This window comes from Nannospalax galili, unplaced genomic scaffold (assembly GCF_000622305.1).
Source record: "Nannospalax galili isolate Female #2095 unplaced genomic scaffold, S.galili_v1.0 scaffold239, whole genome shotgun sequence".
Taxonomy (NCBI): Eukaryota; Metazoa; Chordata; class Mammalia; order Rodentia; family Spalacidae; genus Nannospalax; species Nannospalax galili.
In genome coordinates this window covers 571,595-589,871 of record NW_008343017.1, presented here as the reverse complement: position 1 = coordinate 589,871, position 18,277 = coordinate 571,595, and the positions used below count along the sequence as shown (strand labels likewise).

At 41.0% G+C, this 18,277-nt stretch overlaps 1 protein-coding gene across 1 annotated transcript in view; it reads right to left on the bottom strand.

Moving 5' to 3' along the window:
* Tbx15 (T-box transcription factor 15) overlaps positions 1–18,277 on the bottom strand; it is a 110,054-nt gene that overhangs the window by 22,140 nt on the left and 69,637 nt on the right. The window contains exon 6 of the mRNA XM_008839012.2: positions 9,201–9,265. Coding sequence (XP_008837234.1) covers positions 9,201–9,265 — 65 coding nt within the window. The remainder of the gene's footprint in view (positions 1–9,200; positions 9,266–18,277) is intronic.

Here is an 18,277-nt window from a genome sequence, read left to right as displayed (position 1 = left end):
TCAGCAATCTTCCATTCTGAACAAAAGGCAGTTTTTGCAGCAGAGTTAACAGTGTGTACAAAGATGTAATGCTACAGAAGAGAAGGTATGTGCTGGGAAACAGACACAGGTCAGGGTGGCCGCAACTCTGTGTAGGATGAAGAGAGTGAACACAGTGGACATCCATTCCATGTGAGGCATTCAGATTGTGTCCTCTGAGCCGTGCCTCTGCTCTCCCTTCCTTTCACATCCTACTCTAGTATTAGAAAGGCTCAGAGACAGAATACACCAGTGTTTCAGGTCAATGAACACATCTCACATTCTTAATCTGCCCTTGCTCCCTTGAGGCAAGGTCAAGACTTCCGTACTTCTTTCTCTTTTACTGGATCTAGAATCAGCTCCAACATCCAGTTTTCTAAGATATTTGCTGTTCTGAGATATTCTAAAGGACCTTTCTTCAGAAGACTACAAATTAATCATTTGAAATTAGCCTTCAGAGAATACAATAATTATATGTCAACATAATGAATAAACTGTCATCAATGAGCCTCTTTCAATGGTTTGGAGGAACATGTATTCAATGGAAGTGTGTTTGGAGTTGAGTTAAAATTGCTCATCACCTGGTGGCACCCAGATATTCCTTTCCCACCACCCTCCTTGGTGCTTAAATAAGTTGATATAGTGATCCATAGGTGAATTTCAAAACCTTGGGAATAATAAAAATTCTTAACAATAATGAGCAAGATAACTAAACTATTAATCTCCTTTGCATTTGACTAGAATAGTCTGACTTTGGTAATATTCAAAGATTAGCATAGTTAAGAGCATGGACTCTAAAGACAGACTGCCTGGGTTCAAATTACAGTCTTGCTTCTTACTAATGCAACTTTGGCCAAGGTATGTAACTAACTTCTTCACACCTAAATCTCCCTAGTATAAAATGGAAAAATACTGGTAAAATACTTTATCCTAATTATTACTTCATAAAAAGATTAAAGACAGAATTTATCAAAACAAGTGAAAAAAAAAGGTTGATAATCTTTGATCTAACCCAATCATTCTGCTCAGATTGTGGCCTGTGCTAATAGAATGCATTCTCACTTGGAATTCAAAAGCCTTGTCAGCCCTCTGGCTCTGGGCTAAATGCAGAAGGAGTTATATGTTACCTAATTCATTTCACATTTTCTCCTCAGAGAACAAAAAGTGTGTCCCTCAAGTCTTTGTAGGCCTCATTATCTTGCAGATATTTCAGACTCTAATATGTTAGCCATTAAAAAAGACGTCACTCTGTTCAATGACACCATGTCTGGGCAAGAGCCATAGATAATAAAACAATTGCCAACTTTCCCTGGCAAAGCCATATGGACAAGAGGACAATGGTGGAAAAGGTTCAGGACACGGAGGGAGAAGAACTAATAAGGCAGAGAAAAATACCAGGCACTGGCAAAAAGTTTCCAGCATGGGGCATGACAAACAGCTATGGTCTGGATGAACAGGAGGAATCCAACTACATACTGCAGCCCAGATCCAGTACTGGGCCAGCTACCTTGTACGACACATGCAACAGCACCTGAGAAGTCCGACACTGATTGCCTCCATAGACCTGCTAAACGGCAGACGCCAGCAATGCCAGGGATAACAAAAAGGCATGCAGAATCTACAAAGGCTATTAAGATTGCCAGGAATGAGCAGGATGTGACTGGATACAAAAATGCAGCCAGTGGCTCTGGACGGAGCAAATGAAAACAGTTGAGCATGAGGGAGACTCTTGGGATGCTGTACTGGTTGAGAAAAGACAAGTGATCATCTCACTGGCTCTAAGCTTGCTACATGAGCCTGATGAGTAACAGGGAGCCAGAAGTGGATGGAGGCATGGTTTCTGTTGACTGGCAGAGTGTGAAATCATTCTTTGGATTCTGTGACTGAGTGGATCTGCAAATTCTGAAGCTAGTAGCTCAGAATTCAGGTTTACCATGAGTAGAAAGGGAAACACTACAGCAATACTTCAAAGAACAGTTTAGATCACAGTTATGAAATAATTATTACTATTACTTTTATACTTATGATTTGAATAGCTAGAAATAACTGTGAGACTGAACACTGGTTATTTTGCCTTTTTAACCTGAAAGTAGAGAAATTTCTTCTGTTTAGCTTAATAGATAGAAGATAGATAGATAGATAGATAGATAGATAGATAGATAGATAGATAGATAGATAGATAGATAGATAGATAGATAGATAGATAGATAGATAGATAGATAGATAGATAGATAGATAGATAGATAGATAGATAGATAGATAGATAGATAGATAGATAGATAGATAGATAGATAGATAGATAGATAGATAGATAGATAGATAGATAGATAGATAGATAGATAGATAGATAGATAGAGAAAGGGGTGGGCAAGATTTGAGTTAGTTGTCTACAATGGAGAAAACTCTATTCCGGACGTTAGCTGAGTTAAACACCTGTGCCTTGCTCATCCCACATTCAAAAGGAAAGTCATTTTATATCTAAGTAAAGATGAATGGGCCTGAGGTTAATATCTAGTTGATTTATCTTTGTCTTTTCTTTCTGGTAGTATTAGGAAATTCTCATTTCAACTCCTTTTTCTGCTGAACATTGTGAAGGAGGGACTGATCCAGTAACAGGGGCTTCCTATATATAACTGGGAAATGTAAGTCTTCAGCCCTTAGATATGGCCTTGGGACAGCAATGAGTCTTGGGAAAAATCTTTACTCCTAAATATTTCCTTTACCACCACTCTAATTCCTTCAGGATTGATTTCACTGAATATCTTTTTCAACAAGCAAATTTATCCACTCCCATAATACAGTGGTCATGTTCCCCTGAAGTATTATGTAAAGGTACATGAGGTAGGAAGATGGACTTCTGCCAGCCAGACTCCAGTAAACAACAGTGAGGGCTGGGAACAGTCTGAGAATGAGCACAGACTCAGACTTTCATTTCATTCTGCAGGTCCTAGAAGGGGCAATCCATTAAAACTTCTTATTTATATAAATCAACATCCCCAAGACTCATGACTCCTCTCTGATGACTCCTGGGTTGGAATCTGCGTGTCTTGATTCAAGACTCCAATGGTAGAGTACACAGAGAAGAACTGACTCCCTAAAATGCTATACCGATTGTCAGAGCTAAAGAATGGCCATTCTACCAGGCCCATGTCTTCTACGGTGCCATGTCATCTAGTAATATATGGAGGAAACCATGAGATGGTCCTTGAAGTTGCCTTAGGTCCCATGGAACAAGGAGTAGAGATGAAGCCCAAGGTCAAAGAACCAAGAGCATCAGGCAAGGGAGAACCCAGAGCCTATTACTCCATGGTATTTTAAGATAACTTCATAGAAAGGCCCCTCACTATCTAGACAGGTCATAATTTTAATCCTCCTCTTTTTTATGGATATGTTTGTCTTGGAGAAAAATCTCCGGGAATTATATAAAATTCCCCAAGCTGACTTGAGCTTTCTGTAAATCTTGGCAGTCACTGCTAAGAGACAACGGTTTTACAGCAGATGTGGGCTGGAAGCCCCATAGAGTTCTCTTTACATCCATTCCTTTGCCTCCTCCTTTAACAGGCAGCATCTGTACGGTTGTCTTTCCTTCTAGCTGAGTAACACAGGCTCTTCAGGCTGAGGGACAGATGTACCTCCCAAGGCTGCTTCTGTACAGTGAGATTGCAAAGATGCCTGCTTCTCCTCACCATCATAACCCTTTTCTTCCCTCTGGTACATGTTCCACATTGGGACAATCACCCCCAAAGGTATTATTTTTCTTCTCAATTTACTACCAGTTCTCAACCAAACCTCATTCTGACTTAGCCTGGCCTCTGAGAACTCCTCCCTGTCTGAGACTTACAGACATTGAAATTTTGTGGATTCCTCCCAGGATCTAGGAAGAAGAGATAGGCTTTCAGGTTTTGAGGCAGATCACATGGTCCCCAGGGTGTGTGCCTAAGCAACAATTAGGCAAAGTCAGCATCTAACAGAAGCAAGCAGTCTCAGATTTGCATCTGAACTGTTATTAGCCTCTCTAGTCATAGACTCACTCACCCTTCCCTCTCGGTGGGTGTCCAAACCCAGCTCCTGGCTGCTGGTCTCGGTTGAAACAAGGTTTCCTCAAGTTCTCAGTTTTTCATTTATCTGTCTCTGTGCTAGGTGGTGGTGCGTGGAATCTAAGAGGAGAAACCTGAGACGTACAGTCCAAGTTTCCAGGAGCTTACGTTCTAACACGGAGCAGAGCCTAGGCACACCGAACACAAAACACAAGATAATTTCAAGCTGAAGGAATCTAATGCTCCCCTAGCAGCAGGAAGGCATTGTTGTCTGACGCTGGTAGGGAAAGTCTCTCATATTTAGTTATGAAGGCTGTGACCTGGGACAGGGCCTGACTCAAAGTGAATAAATCTTGACCTTCACTCAAACCAGATTTGAGCTACACAATTTTTGAGAAATCTAGATGCAGTACAACTTCGAAATAAATATGTTTTCCATCCCATTGTAGAGAAAATGACTTGCAGCTCAATCTGTCAGTGCCTGGGCTCCAAAAGGAATAGCCACTACTCTTCGTCATAGTCCATAATGTTAACGCACTTGCCTGACACCTCCTAAGGAAACAGGGAAACCCAGTCTGTTGGGCCCACCTGTACATCTGCCACTTAAGAGGCTTAAGGCACAAAGAATCCTTGAGTTCAAAGTTGGAGACCAGGTTTCAGGCTGGGGGTGGGGAGAACTATGATAGGTTCAGATGATGGTGACATCACAGGACTGGCAATATGAACTCACTGGAACTCCTGCTTGGGTTCTAGATGAGCCAGTAGCTCTATTCCCTCTTTTCTTCATCCAAGCTGATTCTGCGGTTGAAATCAATAAGAAAGATATAGGAGCCTAACGCTGTGGACACCAAAATACCAATTTTATGACTTACAAAAATGGAGATCATGGCCCAAGTGTGGGTCTGAATGAGAGAACCAGAGCTCCCCTGAAAGAAGCTGATTCCTGACATCCACAGCCTCCTCTGCAAAGCTTACTATCCTACAGGAAACCTGGAATGTGCACTCTGTATACAAACAGGTCCTGAGGTGGCTTCCTTCTAGATCCAGTGATCAGAAGAGTCATTGGTTCCCAGAGAAAGAAGGGAAGGAGCTGGAAACCCGAACCACTTGTTCCTAGAAATCGCCTACAATAAAAATACAAAGAGTGGCACCTAGAGCCCTCAGCCACTCTTCTGTGTATGCCAGAGGATGCCTGTCTGCTGGGCCTCACTGATGGCACTCAGTGTGAGAGCCTCACAGGCTCAGAGATTGCCACAAAGTGTTAGAGGATAGTGCAGTGAGTGGCTGCATCCTCTCCATCTTTCCTCTCACCCGTCCCCTTACCAGCCTCTGGATTGCGCTGGGATGGATTGAGATCGACAAACCTGAACGTGTTTTGGTTTGAGGTTTGGCAAACTCTATAACTCCAAAGTATTCCACAAATGTTTTGTGTTCTGTGAAACCAAAAAACATTGGCCAAGCACTTTCCCCCGTAATTTTTAAGCCCATGTGTTTTTAAAGGAAATGTAATCCGTATGTTTGGGGAACATTTATATGCAACTCATCAAGCCATGCTCCTCTGCATGAATCACTTGGTGTCTAAAATGCATGGAGAAGAACTCCAGTTGTAAGAACTCTGTTAGCATGAGAAAGGCCACAAATGAGGTGCTAGGTAGGTGGCAAACTGGGTTCTGAGACTAGCCTAGAACCATCAGGTTCCAGAAGATTTGCAAATAATTCTCTGTATCCTCATCCATCCATCTTTCCCACCTCTGTGATGACATTAAAAGTCCTTGTCCTCATCAGATCCTGCAGGTGGCTAATGAGAATTAATCACTAAGCAGCTAATGATGATAAAGACATTTTGAACTTTTGGAAAAGGGAAATACAAAAAGCCTTATACTTGCCATGCAAGTCAGTTGTAATCTCGTTTTCCAGAGTGCTAGAGAAGGAAGCTGTTCATCCTCACCCATGTGACACATATAACCCCTGCGTGAGTGCATCGGCGCTTCACCTCCTAGAAAAGTCAGCCTAGTTTCCTGTCTTCAGCTAGGGGACCCTTGTTTACAAGGGGCTGTGACTTAGATGGTGAAGAAGGATCTACAAAAATGGGCTGAGAACGCGCAGGTGGCTTCATCTGACAAGAAACAGTTCTGGGTGACTTGGATGTTCTGTCCTCGGTGTCTGTTGAAGACGAATTAAGTAGAGCTGCCAGCACAACAAATCAGAACATACAGCTCTGAAGTCAGGCAGACTCAGGGGTTCATCAGTGTATATGCTGTGATAGTGGCAAAGTCGTAATCCCTCCAAGCCTCCATTTCTTCATTTGTAAAACACAGGATTTGAAGGTAGGAGACCAAAACAAAGGATAGGCCGGGGAAGGTGTATTCACAGTTAGCGGAGACAATTATTAATGGCACTTAAAGCAACCTGCAGGGTTTTCTGAATTTTTTAATTGACACATAATATCATACCTAGGTATGTGGCTCAGTGTAATAAGTCAATGTCAATATGAGTATATAATATAGAATGATCAAATTGGGGCCACAGCATTTCTTTCTGTTTAAATGTGTCATTCTTTGTGTGGCTTGCAGACTTTGACATAACATAAAAAAGAATTGTCATACCATTAGAAAAAAAGAAATGGAATAATCACTAAAATGGGCTAATGCAATCCACAGTTATGTTTACAAGGAATCCTCACAAAGAAGAGCAACCTAGCAGCGAGGACAGACACATAACTGTCTGCCCTGAGCAGCATCACATTGCCCAGCCTCACGGAAGACCTCACCTCAGCACTTCAGCTAAGAGGTCGTCAAAACTTCCTGGCCAATGGCAAATCTTTCAGCATGGGGAATCTTAGCCTCAAGGTGAAAGCGGGCTTGAATTTCCAGACATAGGTTGAATGTTGGTCACATAAGCTATTTTGCCATACCTCTGCACCTCCCATTTCATGCTGTTCAGACACGGGTTTGAGCAGGGTCATGTTGTGTAGCCACAGGGCCTCCCTGATACGCAAATATACCTAGCACACCTCTGCCCTTCCACTTTCTAATTCCTCTTTCTGGGAATTGCCCTTGCCTCGGTCACAGCATCTTACAGAGACACTGTCCCTGGCCACCCTAAAGAAGTGACTCCATTCCCACTCTATCTCCTAAGTAATTTAATTTTTTTAAAGGTACTTATCAAAACTTGGCCTAATCCTCTGAAAAACAAGGACTCCAATGAAAGAAACAGGCAAGGGGAAAGGGAAAACAATACACAATGCTATTTAAAAAAAGGAAAAAGAAATAGCTGAATAAATAACACTGGAAGATTTGGTCGTAGAGATAGATAGTTGGGTATAGAGTAGAAATTCTTAAGTTGGAATATGAAACTCTCTAAAAATCTGGAGAAAGCTACAGGCTTACTGTAAATCTGCTCATATACACAATTTTACTTCCAATGTTATGAGTTTAGAGAAACCTGGAAGTCCATCCATGGACTACAAGCTGCACATCTTAAATACCACTGCCTACCATGAGTGTCCTGCTATACTTCGTCACCCTATCATTAACTAGGCCATCAGGAAGCCCACCTGGATGGGAGAAAACCTTTTGGTGACCTGAACTGTAAGAAGGATTTCTGAAGTAGAATGACTATGTGCTTGCTCTTTCTTGGCTGAGCTTTGCAAATGAAGGCCTTTGTCTTCTTTTAAACAAAGACTCATGATATCAGAAAGCATTTGATCAGGAGTTCACCTGCTCACTGAGTTCTAGTGTAGTCTACCACTGATGATTGACCTAGAACACTTTGCAATGCTGTTCTCTAAAAACTGGAAACTTAAGAAAATTTTACATTACTCAAAGGATGTGACCTTAAGGTTTCTGAGGTAAATAAAATTTTACAGAAATCTAAATATATGTTGAATATACAGTAAAAGTTTGATAAAGAAGTGCTTTCATAAAATATTTTCTAGAAGAAATGATCACTCCCAGTGATGTGTAGCATAAATCTATGTAGTGTCACTTCACAGGACACATTCTGAGGAATGTGTTTTTAAGCAATTTAGTCATTGTGTAAACATTATAGAATGTCCTTAAGTAAATCTAGACAACGTGCCTATTATACACCTTCACTGTGAGGTACACACCACAACGCACAGGATCTGTTATTGCTGAAAACATTGTTATGTGGTGCGTGACTGTATAATGCATCACATATTTCAAGAAGTAGTTCTAAATATAAATTTTTAGTTTATCCAAAGCTGTTGCGGAGAGAATACCAAAGATTACTCCTGACAATCTGTCATCCAGATGTAAAGAAACGCCTGCAAACTATGAAAGATGTCTGATGTCTGATTAAAGTCAACAATTGTGAAGCCTGTACACAATACCAGACATATGCGACACACTTGCTGATTCAGTATTGTCTGTATAAGATGAAATTGCCTGACTGCGTAACCTTAGAGATGTCTGGTTTCCCCAGCATCTCAGTTGCTTCCTAACGTGCCACAGATAACAGATTTAATTTTATATAGGAAAAAAATTGAGAGAGAAGAAAACATTATCAGCCAGAAAAACAGCACAATCTCCAAAGCATTTAACAACAGGAGTAAAGGTCTTATGAACATCTGCAACTCCTGGTACTGATGGTGCAGTTTATAAAGCAAGCTGGTACTCCAGAAACTGCCCTTAAAGCCAGAAATCTATGTGAATTGGAGACTGTTTCCTAGGAGTAAAATGATTAAATTTGTTTACACAAATTTCAACTCATAAAGGTAGTAACTTTCTGAAATCTTTTATTCATCAGAAATGCAAAATATATGCGCCATTACCGCAGCTTCTATAAGCATCTTCAGCTTCCAGAAAAACATGCCAGTCTATGGATAACAATGAATTACCGTGTGGCTGGTTTCACATGGCTGAGTCACTAAGCAGGATGGAGGGGGTAAAACAGCATGAAGGATTTGTTCTGGTAGTTTAGACTGTGTAGCGTAGAATTTGGAAGATGTGCCTTTTGTGGGAGGGGACTTTGGGATTCTTGGATAAGCCATCCATTTCTCTTTCTCTGAGTGAATGCAATTGCAGAACAGGAATTGGGAGCTAAGGGCCACCACTAATGGGAAGTGGGAAAAGTAATTTCATATGGAAAAAGTCAGCGAGTCTTTTCTTGATGTATTCTTACCTGTTTCTCCCAGAATCTCTGAAGCCTTTAGCGAAAGGGTTTCGGTCAATTTTTAATCTGGTGATCTAGAAACAAACAAATAAATATGAATGGTTTTCATATTAACTGATACGCTTTCTTGCATTGCTCCTAGAAAATTAACAAAAATCACTCTATTAATAGCAGCTGTTGTTTTCATTCAGTTTCCTTTTAGTTTGAGGTTTAAACTGCAGTTTGACATAGGACTTGGGCCTGGCCCACAGATGTGTAACTCAGTTCTCTCTTACAACCAAGGTTTGCCCTGCATGTGACTGCGATCTCTCCTCTACTCTCCATTCTTGCCCCAAAGTGTAGATAAATCACTTTCGAGGATTGACACAAAAACAAGAAGCCAGAGAGTGGTCGGGTCTGTGGACCTGACACCCAGGAGGCACTCTAGAAATGCTGTTGAATGAAGGCTGAGCAAGTGAATGCCTAATGGATGGATGGATGCATTCAGCTCTTTAGTCAGGTAGAATGAGGCCACTGGGTGATCAGCTTCAGACAGAAAGAGCCAAATAACTACCTGTATTTCCCATTCAATATAACGTATGCCTTCCCTGCCACCAGGAATTGCTCATTTAGTATTTGGAACGTTGGTGGAAAAGACAAAAATCAGCTCTATTTTTGTTGTTGCTGTTTGTTTTCATTTGTTTGTTTTTTGAGACAGGGTTCCAGCTGGCCTGGTACTCTCTAAGTATACTACCAGGCTGGCCTCGATCTCACAGAGATCCACCTACCAAGTTCTGGGACTAAAGGTGAATGCCACCACACCTGGCCTAATTTTTGCCAGGTTTTATCACAAAGGGCAGAAAAAAAACTATAAATATGAGACCAAATGGGGTAGCAAGCAACAAATCTCATTCAGTCTCTAAGACCTAGAAGTAAATCAAAATGAACAAAGAGGCAGCTTTACAGGCTGAACAAAACCAGCATATCCACTTGTATTACACTGAGGCCTTGGCCCGGTCCCCAGAAGCCATCTGTGTTAACCTTTACTTAGTAATCAGTCCCTCTCCACTGCATCCTTAGTCCCAGCAAGTCTGCCATGGCTGTTACATTACCTTCATATTTCTAGACTAGAAAAAACCTGACCTACATATTCCACATGAGCCCTAGCGTTTGCCTTCGGCCTTGGCCATGAGGAAGCATTTTGATACCTTGTGTCTGAACCAGATGTTAATGACTTGCTATAATCAAGCAACAGAGGCTGGGGTGAGGGCTGGGAGGCTCAGAAAGAAGGAAAGGCACTCACTCTCAATGAAACTCTAGGAATAAAGACATCTTATTGTTTAAGTCTAGCTTCAGATTTCTGCTAACTGCAGAACTTATCACTAAGGCAACTAAAGTCGTTTTCGATTCTGTGATGCTGCAACTCTTTCCTAGTCCCTCTTCCTTCTCACTTCATCAGAGTGGAATTTCCCAAAGCCACAGCCTTTAAGATGTCTTTAAAATGCAATATGAGAGTCTGACAAACAGACTCTGACTTGAAAGAGCCATGCTGCCTTCAAGGTTATTTTTCTCTCTAAACCTTCCTTGCCTCTAGAATGGTGCACTAATAATACTGCAGCTAAAGCAATTTTACTTCTATTTTATAGACCAGAGCAGGAGCCTTAAGGTTTGGCTTTCTGAAGTCCAATGTCTGCCATGTGAATACTGTATGGATTTTAAAGAGTGTCACTGCTTCTCTGTGTTTGCCTTAAAATCAGTTCTTTCTTCCTCTATAATCCCCAGTAATAAACCACACGTCATATATTCTTTTCAAGTTGGGGTTATAATATTTTATTTTCTCTTTCAAGTTGGCTTATCCTGTCCAACTCATTTATGATAGTGGTTTCTGACATACAATTGCACCATGTTTGGGGTGCTCCACAAAACTCCTGTAAATATAACAACATTCTACTTCATGGCCCGGGAGAAGTGGTTGAGAAATCTGATTCCCACAGCTCAGTAGAGCCCAGGCCAAAGGGTCTGTATGAAAATTTAATAGAAAAAGGCCATCAGTGTTGGGAAAAATAACACCTCTGTACTTGTTCCAAAGGTTTAATGAGAGGATTAGAAAGATTTATGTGACACTCATTATTTGTCAAGTATCTTTTGTGTGCTAGAGGTGACAGGCGACACAGGTGACAGTTTGGTGAGTAGTCAGCATGTGGCTGAGTCTCCATTTTGCTCTCAAGAAGCTTCTAATCTAGAAGAAGAAAAGGCACACATGCACTCTACTAATAACATAAAACATTATAATTAGGTCCACGATAAAGGCAAATTAGCCTGTGAACTCAGAGGAACTAGCAGCTGCTCCAAGTTGGAAGACTCCGAGGCTTCACCTTAGAAGTAGTAGGAGAGTCAGAGCTTAAAGAATGTGTACAATTTAAATTCTTCAAATTCAGGAAGAGGGAAAAGAGAAAAGGGATGCATTTTATTAGAGAAGCTTCATGTAAACCAGAGTGTCAAGGTGGGAAAGAATTACACTTTACTCGAGAAACACTGAGGTTCCTGATTTGACTAGATCCTAGACCACAGGAAGAAAAGCCACCAAAGACAAGACAAGAGAGGCTAGCGTGAGGTCACATCATGAAAGCCTTTAATAATCTGCTATAAGAATGGAGATCACTCAGCAAACAAAGAGATGAACTATAACTACATAAAATAATGACTCTACTTAATGCTAGGGCTGACAACTTGGATATGTGTACAAACACAAAGGGGGACAGGAACAATATTCTGAAGAGCTAAATCAATGCATTTTAATCTCAAAGCCCATGAACAGGCAGTCTTGTTGACTCGGATCAAGTTAATGTCTTCACAATACAGAAAGAGACACAAATGACAACAGGACCATAAGGCTTGCTGTTCTTTGAAGACAAGCTGAATGTTCATCCTGCAGAAGTTGAAAATCCTCCCTTTCTCCTGCCTCAATGGAGACAAAGGGGAAGTAAACAGTTGTGCTTCCGGTGCCTCAGGTTCCCCATTCAAACTGAAACCGGAGGAAGTGGTGGGGAGACCTGGATGAAGCTGGTAGGGTGATTTCATGTATATGTGGAGATGGCTAACACAGATGTGCTGCAGCCTCATCAGAAACTAAACAGAGGATATAATGAGACCCAAGGTGAAGCTCAGTCAGCAAAGAGATCCAAGAGGTTCTGGCCGAGGCAAGAAAACAAGGTGCAATCTCAGCAATTCCATCACTTATCAGCACCAGGACAACAGCAGACTAGACCAGATGCTCCACAGCACAACACTGAGCCCAGGGGAACACATAGGAACCCTCAAGCAACTGCAAGGACATGCAAACCTCTCATTTCCACCTCTGTGCATGCACGATACAATTAGAAGCCACGGAGATAGCAGAAGAAGAGGAAACAAACCTAAATACCTCAAACAAATAAGGTCGTACAGAGTGATAGTAACTCAAAATAGAATGCATTCTATCCTACCCCAATACTGGCCAGAGCCTTTTTAGAAAAATCCATATGTAATGTATATATTGTATGTGTGTATGTGTGTGAAAAGAAGAACATTTGAGTAGTTTTCAACTCTACTTAATATCATTTTTTGCCAGTTAGACTCAAATATGTGTTCTCACCTCCCCAGCCATAGACCAGGGCCTGTTTTTTAACTTAACTACTCTAAATGGCCTTAGGACTGACTCCTTCCTCTACTTGTCCAATTGAAACAACCGCCCAAGTGATCTGTAATAATTATTCCCACAGCATGCCATTCTCAAACATGGGTACTCCTGTGCAGAATTCAATCTAAGCTCCTTACCCAGCCTTGATGAGGCCAGCATACGCTGACTCCAACCCATACTCCAACACCACCATGGTCCTCTGCGGATCTAGCCACAGGCTTCAGCCAAACTGAGCTATATCCATGCTGCACTATCCCAAGTCCCTTCCATGGAGACGTCCTTCACAAGTGCTCTATCCCTATATTCTGCTTTTCACAGAGCTAACCTCATCCTAAGTCTTAGTCTAAACATTAGCACTCAAGAGATAACTTCTCTGATTGTCTCTACTAGTTTCTTCAGTTGTGCCTTCTTTATCTTCTTCTGTTCTCTTAATCCAAATTGTAGTCATATATTTATTTTTATTTATATATTTACTATCTACCTGTTCCCCTGCATGACAGCTAGAATGTATATCTATTTTAAATACTCTTTTATTAAACAGAGTCTGGTTTGACTGTGATTGACATTCAATGAATATTCATTGAATAAATAATGAATGGATGGATGGTTACGTGGGAATCACAAAGATCAACAATCTCAAAGCCAGGTCAAGATTTAGAGATTCTTCATCAAACAGCTCCTCTCAGCTCTGCTTGCCTTCACGGCTGCATTACAAACAAAAGTCTTAAGTGTCTTTCCAGCTAGAGTAAGGTCTATTAGCAGTATCTTGTGCAGCTAAAGATATCCATTAGCAGTCATGTTCAAACTTGGTCCAGTGATGAGAAGATATAAACAATGCAAAGGTCATCAAAGCGTTGTTCTTGACTGATTTTACTTCTATAACCTTAATACTGATTGATGTCTGAGTTATTGAAGGCTAGAGCAAAAGAGATCACTTGCTGCCTTGTCACCATTAATTTTGATGCTTGCCACTGCCTTTTAAAAAATATATTTATTTTATGTGTATGAGTGTATTGCCTGCATGTAGGTAGGTGCAGCCATGATGTACAATGCCCGCAGAGGTCAGAAGAGGACTTTGGATCCCCTGGAACTGGAGTTATGGATGGTAGTCAGCCACCATGTTGGTGCTGGGAATCAAACCCAGGTCCTTTGCAAGAGCAGCCAGTGCTCTTAACCGCTGAGCCATCTCTCCAGCCCCACCCCTGCCTTTTTTGCCTGGTAACACAGAGGAGGTTAATAAGTGAGGTATATACCTCACAATGCACAGTACAGACACAACACAGGTTCTAGAGGAAACGAAACTGGAATAAGTTGAGTATGATTTTACAGGACCGAGGCTGAAAGAGCCTTCCCTTATTAATGCTCTTAGTTATTCTTATTTTTTCAACCATACTGATTGGAAGGTTTCCCATCAGGAAAAAAAATACAAAATAAAATACCTGAGCCCATATGTTTAAAAAAATATCTGTACTGGTCTAGAAAATTTAGAGCCAAACAGGCTCAGCAGTGGGGGATATAATGAGTGCCTCAGATCCTGCTGGACTTGCTTCCACAGCCTGGCATGGTTTTAGACAATCTACCTGGTTCATGCTACCTGGGAGGGCCATGGCTATGTCTTTTCAAAATCTAGTTTGCTGTTTGGAAAAAAATCAAGGCTCAGCAGCCTTTTTCCTTTAGAGAAGACAACGACTTAGGAATGGAAATTTCCTGCAAATTCTATGAGGACATGTTGGCGTCAGCATCTTCCAAGAAAACGCAGACTATTGAGTCACCTTTGTTCCCACTCTACCAACTTACTCTCCATGATGAGATTCTGGGCATAGTGGACCTTTCTCTTCCACAGGCCTGCCAAGCTGGCATTCCGAGAGCAAATATTAGTAATAATAACTTCAGTATGTTAGTGACTCTGAGCGTCTATAGGTTGGGCAGAGAGGTGTGAGGAAGGAATGGAAAGGGGGGGAAAGAAAAACAGAAAATATTCCATGAAAATAAAAATGTTTTATTCATACTTCATATCCACAGAAGCAGAGCCACAGATGTACCTAGGAAACGGTAGTAAATTTGTGATGGCTAATTCATTCAGGTGTGCAGTCACTTGCAAAACCTATGCCCCAAACCATCTACTATGGAACAGATGTGGATATCTTAGAATCATGCAAACATCCTGTATCTTGATTCATGGTTTCTGGGCTTCACAGGTAAATCTAATCCCTCCCCCAACACCTGAGGTTTAACATTTCTGTCCTAATTTTTTATTCTGACAGCTGAAGAGAATTATTACTCATCTACTCTACTGGTACCATTAGTTCATAAAATAAGAAACATTTTGCATTAAAAGTTGAAAAGGCAAAATAGAATAATGTAAGCCTATTAAATCGAATATCTGTAGCTCTAAAAAGCTACATTTTTCAGTGGGCTGCAGAAAACCCCCTCCTCAGGCACTGACTCAGACCTGCCTATCAATTTGCAAATAACACTGAAGAAAAGTGATTTGTCAAAGGCAGTGCAGCTCCATCAGCTGTGGACTTGGGAACTCAAGACTCCAAACTTCCAATTGGTATTTTCTACCCTATAAACTGGTTTTTTTTTTTTTTAACTGTTCTCAAAAAGCACAAAAAAAGGAGAAAAATTGGATATGGACATGCTAATGTTCTAATGGGATGAGGGTCAAGAAAAAGATGCAGTACCCCAGCAGGACTATGAAGGCTGAGCTCCTTCACAGCTGAAAACCAATATAGAAGGCTCTAAGTAAGGGACAGTATTTTCATATAATCTGAAGCGTAGAAGGAATCCAGGCAGGAAAAGTGGAAGGGGAAGGGCATTCCTGGAAAACTACCTACAAAAGCAAGTTTACCAGTAAACCAGCTAGATCTCTGCACTCTTGCAGGTGTGTGGGAATAACAGGAAATGAGCCTAGAAATGAAGCCAGTGACTAGCCATAAAGAGCCTTAATAAACAGGCTTGAGGTCCTGGATTTGCTACTCAGGCACTTAAGGGTCACCGATAAATGACAGAGTTGGTCAATACTGTGCTTTAGCAAGATCCTTCTAGCAATGGTTTGAGACAGCTGGGGAGACATTCAACTTGAAATTCAGGGGACCTAATAGGAAGCTGTCTTCAGAGCCAAGGTACAGGGAGAGCAAGACCAGAACAAGGGCAGAAGCAAAGAGGTCAAAAGGAAGAAAATTTTCTGCCAATAAGAGCAGCAGAGTGTGAAGGAAACCTCCTGAGGAGAATCCAGTGTCTAGATTGAGACACAGAAAGGAAATAATCAAGAACATGGGCTTTAATGGGGGGAGGGGTCAAAGATGAATTGAAGAATTTGGAATGTTTTGTTTACAACAGCATAAAAAGTTCCTTTCTCCCAGAAGGGTGCCTGCTAAAAATATAATGATCTAGACTATTGCAAGAATTTTTTCAAATATTACATGAGAATTCCATTAATTTTCAATATTTGAAAATTTTGTGATAGTCTGCTCATTTTGATGACAGTAAACTGTTCTCAATCCTTATTGAAAAATAGAGGAATAAATTAGAATTCCAAAGCTGTCAAACATCCATAGAAAGAAGAAATTGAAGTCCAGAAACTGTAACTTGCCCAGAGTGACAGATGCTCGTGGGGACATAGGTCTCTAATCCAGGTCTCCAAGTGTCCAGTCCTTTGCCGTCTGTGCACAGGACACAGCCTGACATAGCCTTTTAATTACCAGTACTTCAGCTCAATTACATTCCTTCCATTGACCTTCCTTTATGTATTCCTCCAGATACATTCCCAAGCACACTGAGGACCTACCACTGGTTTTTTATCCCCTTTACCCCCACAGAGGCCCCCTAATCATTTTCTTTAAAAAGATAGTGATAATAACTTTACCATAAAATAGTAATTGTTCTCATTCCATATCAAGGTGAATAAAAACACAGCAATGAGTGAATAGCTTGTTAAAGAATAATTTCTGCTCCTCAGAATCTTCAGGAAAAATCTGAGCAGTAAATAAGAGGCAGACTTCAAGATGCCTGGTGGGAAAGACCCAAGGTTGTGTTGTTTTATTAGAAGGCACTGTATTGTATTAAATCACATCTACACAGCCAATGGGGAGTATTAAACAATCATGTTTCTTGGATTGGGGGCTTGTTAAATAGGTAAAAGCTGTTATCTTGATCTCCAAACAGGCAAAACTGAGTATGACTCATCTATTTAACATCATCACATCATGAATTCATCAAGACGACATGAGGACAGAGATCAAAGTAGTTACCTATTCATTACAATCCCTTCAAGAGTCAATGCAGCTTGTCCGATTCCCAACAGCCTACTTTTCCCCTAATGAACAATTTATTCTTTCTTTCTTCTCTTTCTTTCCTTCTCCTTCCCTCCCTCCCTCCTTTTCCTTCCTTCCTTCCCTTCCCCTTTCTTTCTTTCTTTCTTTCTTTCCTTCCTTCCCCCTCTCACTCTCTCTCTTTCTTTCTTTCTCCTTCCTTCCTTCTCTCTTTCTTTCTCTCTCTCTCTCTCTTTCTTTCTTTCTTTCTTTCTTTCGACAGGGTCTTCCTGTAGCCCCAGCTGGCCTACAACTGACTATCTCTCACAGAGATCCACCCTGCCCCTGCCTCATGAGTGCTAGGATTAAAGGCACATACTATCATGCCTGGCTAAAAATATGTTCTTATAACTTCACTTTTGCTCCAGTTGCCTTTGTTTTGCTTGTTTTGGACCTCATCCTCAAACTACCACATCAATCTGAAACTTAAGGTCTTAGACCTTTTGCTACAAAACCAAAAACGGTGTAGTATGGTCTTATTTCAGAGTAACAGGAGATAAAAGAAACAGAAGGCTGAAGAAGCTAACAAATACCACACAGTTCGGAAAATCGGGTTCTGTTAGCTGACTGACAAGCCTCTGTATATTTTGCTGTCACATTTGACTGCCTGCTCACTGACTTCCACTTCCTGAAACAGTGTCTTTAGAATACTTTCAGTAGAAAGGATAAAAAGAAACTCAGTCTTCCCTCCAGTTCCAAGGGATCCACCCCTTCTTCTGGCCTCAGTGAGCATTGCATGACAGTGGTGCATTTACATACATGCAGGCAAAACACTCATACACACAAAATAAGAAATTAAAAAATTAAAATAAAAAACACCAAAGAGAGAGTATTTACTAAGTTAAATAGCATGCAAAAAAAAAAAAAATGAATGTCCTTCCTCTACTTTAGATAAAATGTGACGTCAAAAAAAACCCTGAAATCAGGAGCACTTTCCAGGTGCTGAGAAAGTCTAAGGGGATGGGGGAGGGAAGGTCATACAAGGAACCTAGGGGATTGAGGGAAAGAAGGAGCTCAAGAGAGGTGGGACCATAGGAGAAGGGTATTATTAAAGGAGAAATGGGAAAAACGGGGGCACCTTAAATGGGGAAACCATGGTGGAAGGGTTAGAC